The following is a 6,595-nucleotide window of genomic DNA, read 5'->3' on the forward strand; positions in this document are numbered from 1 at the left end:
ACCCCCCACCCCCGGCAGGCCCGGTGATGAGCCCCTCACCCCCTCCCAGGCTGGGGCCTGGCGAGAGCACCCACAGAAGGGAGCCTCTGTCCCTGGCACGCTGGCCCCAGGGCCCACATGGCGGCCTGGCCAGCTCAGAGATCCAGAGGCCTCAGTGACTCTGGGCCTGAGCTGAGGTTTGAGAGGCAAAAATGCCCCCAGAGGGGCCCGGCGACGACGTCCAGCTGAAGTCGCAAAACTCAGGAATTGGGGGACAGATGGGAGTGCAGGTGAGCAGCCTGCGGACAGAGCAGAGCCCAGGTCCTGCTCCGTGTGCTGGGTTGGAAGTGCACAGCCTCCTCCGGGGGGCTCTGGTCGGGCCCCTGCCCTTCTGGGCCCTTCCTCCCGGTCAGCCTCCTGCTCGGTGCCTCAGGCCCAGCAAACAGCCACTGGAGGGAGCTGAGGGAAGGACCTCGGGGGACTGACTCCGCAGGACGGCCTCCAGGTCTGAGAAGGGGGTGGGGCTCCTCTCAGCACCCGGGGGTGACCTGATTCTGACCCTCAGTGGCCTTCTGAAGGGGATGAACCGCACCCATAACACCATGGGGTCCCTACACTGCCCTGCCCTCGGTCACAGCTGCCGGAGCTGAGCACTGCACGGGGTGGGGGTGGGGGCGGGGGGCTCGGTGCACGACCAGGGAACACCCCTCGGGTGCTCACAACAGGATCCAACACCAGAGGACGGCCCCTTTGCTGTAGGAGACTTCCCAGGGTGGGCCACTCCAGTCCACGGGCGAGGACCCAGCTCCCTCTGGCCGGCCGTGTGGAGAACAGACGGGCTATGGCCGTGTCACTGGGCTGACACAGAAGGTTCCAGAAGCGTGGCTGTGTCTGTGTAACTAGGGAACTGTGTGCACAGCGGTGGGCCCGGGACCAGCCCCCGGTCGGGGGCACCGACCTCCCACGAAGTTGAAGATCTGCGTGAGCTACAGCCGGCCCTCCACAGACACAGTCCCGGCCCCCGGTTACCCTGAATGACGTGGGATTGAGCTGCGTGGACAACCGAGCTGTGATCCACGGAAAAAAATCTGCGTCTGGCCCTGGCCGGGGGCTCGGTTGGTTAGAGCATTGTCCCAACATCCCAAGGTTGTAGGTTCGAAGCCCAGGCAGAGCACATACAGGCAGCAACCGGTAAGTAAGTGGACCAGCAAATCGATGTTTCTCTGTCTGTCCCTTCCTCTCGCCCTCTAAAAATCAATTTTTAAAAATTCTTTAAAAAATAAATGCTCTGCCTCTGAATGGACCACGCAGCTCAAGCCCCTGCCGCTCAGGGTCAGCTGTAACACGCATGTGCTCGCGGTGCATTCACGCCTCCGTCTCCCGTGTCCGTGGCCGCCTGTCACGGGCGTGTACAGAGGATCTAAAACTACCCCAGGGGGTAAATTTTCTGCCATTATAATCAGGTTCCTTTCTCAGTGATGTGAAATGTGACAACCATTAGAATTTAAACATCTGAAATTTTTTTTCCCTAGAAATATTTCCATTTTCAGAGGAACATCTGTTCAGAAAACCCACATCAGGCTGGTCCAGGCAGACGGGCCCCACTGGAGCTCAACAGGTAAACTCCGCGGGCTGAGTGCGGGCTCGGCCTCGGAAACGCAGTCCACTGCCGCCTGCCTCGGCTCCCAGCTGTCACCAACGCGCGGGCCACACGGGGACTCGCACGTGGCCTCGTCTGCAGCCACGACCACGCTCGTCTCCGGACGCAGGGGCTCAGGCCCCGGCGAGGCGCTTCTTGATGAAGCAGCCGACCAGCCTCTGTGGCCGCTGCTGGTACTCGGCCAGCACCTCGTGGGGGCTGCCAATCTGGTCCCCTTGCAGGCGGTTGAGGAGGGTGACACACACCACGGCAGCTGCAGGGGGAAAAGGCGAGGCGAGAGGAGCTGTCCCCTGCCGCCCAGTGACCACGGGCCTGCGGACAGGCAGAGAGCACGGGAGACCGAGGCCCCTGCTCCCGCCACCCCGCCCTCCCCCCTCCTCCTCCCAGCAGGGCCCCCGGCACATCCTGGGACCTGCTAGGGGCCTGCACGAGCTTGAAGGCAACTGAGGTGACAGGGACGCAGAATCCTGGGTGGCAGAGCGGGCCCTGCAGGGAGGCCAGGAACGTGGGGCAGATAAAGCCTGACTCAAACTGAAATCTGGGAGCCAGGCCCAGCGCAGGGCTGGTGGCAGCCACGCCCGAGTGGAGCTGGTGGCCCTCAGTGACCACCTGGTGGCCCGGGACTCACGGCAGGGACACAGAGACACCGAGAACCCTGCACTCGGCCACGTGGCAATCACAGCTCTGAGCACGGGGTGGGCAATGCCACCCCATCCAGAGCGGGCCTCGGGGACAGGGTGGGCGGAAGGCAGACGCTGGGGGTGGGGACCCGGGAGGCCCCGGAGGAGGTGCCGAGGTTGGGCCAGCCGGGGGTGCCGGAGAACGGCGGGAGTGACGACCCAGCACCCGCCTACCTGGGAGGCCACAGGCGCTGCACATGGCGGCGAAGACGGACGACTCCATCTCGATGTTGCGGACGCCGGCCTCGTGGGCCGCCCGCAGGTACTCCTGCTTGTCCTGCTCCGTGTAGCAGCACAGAGCCCCGTCCAGGCGGCCTTGCCCTGAGGACACGGGGAGAGGGGCCCGCCTGACGCAGGTGCGCTGGCCCCGGGCACGGGAACGCTGCCGACCCCTGCAGCCCACAGGCCCGGGCCCAGACGCTCCCCCGCAGGCCTGTGTTACAACCGACGTGGAAACGCCGCCGGGACAGGAGGCGGGCACCCACCGCCCCGCCCGCCCCGGCAGGGCGCCAGCCGCCCGTCACCTTCGTAGAAGTCCAGGGTACACATGGTGTTGCCCACCACCGTGGGGAACTCGTTCAGGTCCGCGGCGCACTGCGCCAGCTCCCCCACCAGCCGCGCGTCCAGGTCGGTGCTGCGGGTGACGCGCTTGCCCAGGACCAGCTGCTCGAACTCGGGCCTGAAGCAGGCGTCCACCGCCTGTCGGGTGATGACCACAGAGCCGGGCTCCAGACCTGAGGACAGAAGTGGAGTCGCAGCCGCAGGGCCAGCAGGAGGCCGCGGCCCAGCGTGTGTGGGAAACGCCCATCTGCCCACAAAACGCTGACGCCCCAGTGACGTCCTAAAGGGAACGGCAAAGGGCCCGTCGCCTCCATCAGATGCGTTTTTCCTGAGAGTAGAAGTGACTGATGCGGACACATGGCAGGGAACACGGACAAGAAAATGCAAAGCAGCCGGAGCGCCTGGACCCCCCAGCCACCTGTCCCCTGGTCGGTTCCATCTTCACCTGTGGGCCACACGGGGCCGGAGAGCGTTTCACAGATCCCTGACCTGCACCTTTTCCTTACAAAACATTTCAAACAAATACACAAGTGGTCGCGGGTTCGAATCCTGGTCAGGGCACAGGCCCGGGGTACAGGCTCCTCGGTCCCCAGCAGGGGGCGAGCAGGAGGCAGCGGATCATGACTCTCATCACTGACGTTTCTCTCTCCCCCTCTCCCCTCCTCCCTCTGACATCAATGTTTTTAAAAACCATATTTATTAAAGAGCCGTGTCGTGAACCCCGGGCACCCAGCCCAGCTCCACCCATGGCCAACTCCGGCCCGTGTGTCACCCCTCGGGGCTGAGCCATTATCTTAACTTTGCACCCACCCCCCCGAAGGCTTATTTAAAATTGTATTGATTGATTTTTGGAGACAGAGGAAGGGAGAGAAAGGACGATCTGTTGCTCCACTTACGAAGCACCACTGGTCGCTCCCTGCACGTGCCCGGCCGGGGCGGGACCCGCAGCCTTGGCGAAGCGGGACAGCGCTCTAACCACCCCAGCGCCCGGCCAGGGCTCCTGCAGGTTTTCTCACAAGTGCCTCGGACCCTCCCAGGAAGGGGGGGCAGAGGAAAGGAGAGGCCGAGCGGGGGTAGAAAGACTAAGGGGAAACGGAGCCCACGGGGGTCCGAGCGTGAGCAGCGCAGGGCCGGGGCCGCTCCGCGGTCTCTGGACCGGTGCCGGGAGGGGCCGGGCCGAGCGACGGCAGGCTCTTCCCACGCCTGCGCCGAGCCTGCCCTCGCCGGGGCCACCCGGGGACTCACCGATGCCGCCGGACGTGCCGATGCGGATGACGGTGACGCCGGAGCAGCGGGCGTGGAACAGCAGCTTGAGGAGCTCGTGCAGCATGATTGCAATCGAGGGGATGCCCATCCCGTGCTGGCGGGAAACCCGCGTTAGCTGGGCACCGCCGTGCCACGGACCCTCCCGCCAGCGGTCAGAGCGTGAGCGTCACATAAACGGACAGCCGGGCCACCTCGGGAGGCGTGAAGGCTGGCAGAGCCGTCCCACTGGGGCCACACGTCTGTGACAAAGCCGCGAGGACCGGGGATGGCAGGGGAGCGGCCGCCGCTGGGCGCCCGGAGCCCACCAGCCCTGCGCACCTGCCGGCTTCTCTCTCTCACGTTCCTCCCCCCTCCCCGCTGGTCACGGGCAGGAACTCACACTGACGGACAGCACGGGCCCCACTTTGAACATGGCATAGCGGTCGGTCCCCGAGCAGATGTTGGGGTAGTCCTCGCCCGGGCGGCCCAGGCCCAGCTCCACGGCCACGTACTGGATGAAGGATTTCATCCTCGAGGGGCTGCCCCCAACACACACGAACTGTGGACAGAGGACGGCGCCCATCAGCGCAGGGGCCCCGGCAGCACACACGCTCCTCCTAGAGCCGCTGGGAATGCCAGGTCCCGGGCCCACCCGGACAGGCCCGTCTGGGGAGCCCTGCTGGCGACTCAACGCTCACTGGAGTCTGGGAGGACCTGGCGCGTGGAGTCACCGCTCGGGGCAGGGGGCCGGGCAGGACAGAGCCATGGGCCCCCAGACACAGGGGCCCGGGCCTTTCCCCTGGGGGTCAGCTCGGGGTCCCCAGCCTGCGGCCTCCGTCCAGCTCGCGGACAGCAGCTCTGGGGACGCCGGCTCCTGGCTGTGCAACCCGGGCCCCCAGCCCACCTGCACAACGGGCTTGAACCACCACCTGTCGCCGGCCACGGGACGTCCAATGGCCAACGCGTGGGGGCGCCCGGGGGCCGTGGGGCGCAGGGAGTGGGGGTGCGCAGCTCGGAGAGCCAAACCTTTCATCTGCAGAGCAGTGTGTATAAAAAAACTCACTTTCCATTTTGTTCCGCACAAGAAAAGCAAGTAAACACGACAGTTTAAGGGAGCTGGGTGATCAGAGAAGCATTAGTTTCTAAAGATGAGAAAAAAAATTAAGGGTAATAGAACAGGAACTGAGTGCGTGGAGAGCGCTGAAAGGGAAACAAGAGGAGAGGCCGCGGCCCCGGGCCAGGGCTCCGTGTTTCAGGGCGAGTCCGCGAAGCAGCCACGTATTCCCGCGTCACTGGTGGGTTCTGTTTTCACTTCTACACATTTGTCCGTTTTTTACCCAGGGGATTAGACATTTTAGAGGACAGACAGGCAGCGCAGGGGCTGGGGGCGAGGCTTGGGGGGCGGAGGGATTGAGCCAAAGAAAGGGGGAAACGGGGGAGAGAGGGGGGCTCGTGTACTCAGACGCCAGTGTGGTGACTGTGGGGTGCAGGGGGAGGGGGGAGGGGGCAGAGGACACAGTGGGGATAAAAGGTGCTGGGAGAAAATAAAATAATATTTAAAAATAGAAAGAATTAAAAAAGAAAAAAAGCCCTGTGCTAGGATAAGTCAGAGCTGAGAACTTAGGCTCTGTAGGGAAACGGGCCCGAGGCTACGTTCAGCAAGTAAACCGTCAAAGGCAACGGACTGATCAGTGCCAGCGGGCGTGTTACTTCCAAAGCACACGCCAGGCCTGTTACCAAGTCTCCGGGCTCCCTGACACTGCTGCTGTCTCCTTCCTTCTCAGTGAAGCATCAGGAAGTTTCAAGATTAAGGAGGGACCAATAGACGGTACCTGTGACAGTTTCCTTTTACTCGCTCGTTCCTGTACTTGAAAGTAGCAATTTGCGAAGCTCTGACAAGCCTATCGCTGCGAGGACGTGCCCTGTCCCCTTGGCCCTCCGGGAGGGGTCTGCTCGGGCCACCGCCCGATGAGGCCGACCAGAGGACAGAGCCCCGGAAAGCCCAGCTTCTCACCTTCACGTCCCCAAACATGGCCGGGAGGTCGTGCGTGCGGGTGCTGAGGCTGAAGTGGTACAGGATGTCTTCCTTCATCGCCGCTATGTTTGGGTTGCAAAGCTGGACGAAGCCGTCGCTGTGCCGGGCCGGGAAAGCACAAGGTTAGCAGAGCCCCGGCGGCCCCGGGGCGGCAGCCGGCATGATAGTAGCGAGGAGCCCGACGTTAGCGTGTGGCGCGTGGTGGGAAGGACAGGCCCCCACTGCGACAGACACCCCACCGCGGGGCTCCCGCCTCCTGTCTGCTGTCTCCCCCTCCCGCTCCCCACACCCAGGGCCCTGTCTGGAGGGTGGATTGAGCACAACTCCAGGAAAACGAAAAACACAAGACTGAAAGGCTTAATCACATGACTCAAGTTCACGCAACACAAACTTGACCTAATTTTCAAAATAATACATTCACCGCGGACAGAAACA

The 6,595-nt window shown here is 63.5% G+C and overlaps 1 protein-coding gene across 1 annotated transcript; it reads right to left on the reverse strand.

Annotated features, from left to right (window-relative positions):
- Positions 1–1,292: 1,292 nt before the first annotated feature.
- On the reverse strand, positions 1,293–6,340 carry UPP1 (uridine phosphorylase 1). Its single transcript, XM_016198315.2, has 6 exons — positions 6,140–6,340; positions 4,526–4,684; positions 4,126–4,240; positions 2,844–3,053; positions 2,494–2,640; positions 1,293–1,892 (listed from the first exon to the last, which is right to left on the reverse strand). Exons 1-6 carry the CDS (start codon positions 6,215–6,217, stop codon positions 1,753–1,755), a joined length of 849 nt encoding a protein of 282 aa, XP_016053801.2. The 5' UTR covers positions 6,218–6,340; the 3' UTR covers positions 1,293–1,752.
- Positions 6,341–6,595: the final 255 nt, after the last annotated feature.

The sequence above is a fragment of the Miniopterus natalensis genome, chromosome 10 (genome assembly GCF_054644295.1).
Source record: "Miniopterus natalensis isolate mMinNat1 chromosome 10, mMinNat1.hap1, whole genome shotgun sequence".
Classification (NCBI taxonomy): domain Eukaryota; kingdom Metazoa; phylum Chordata; class Mammalia; order Chiroptera; family Miniopteridae; genus Miniopterus; species Miniopterus natalensis.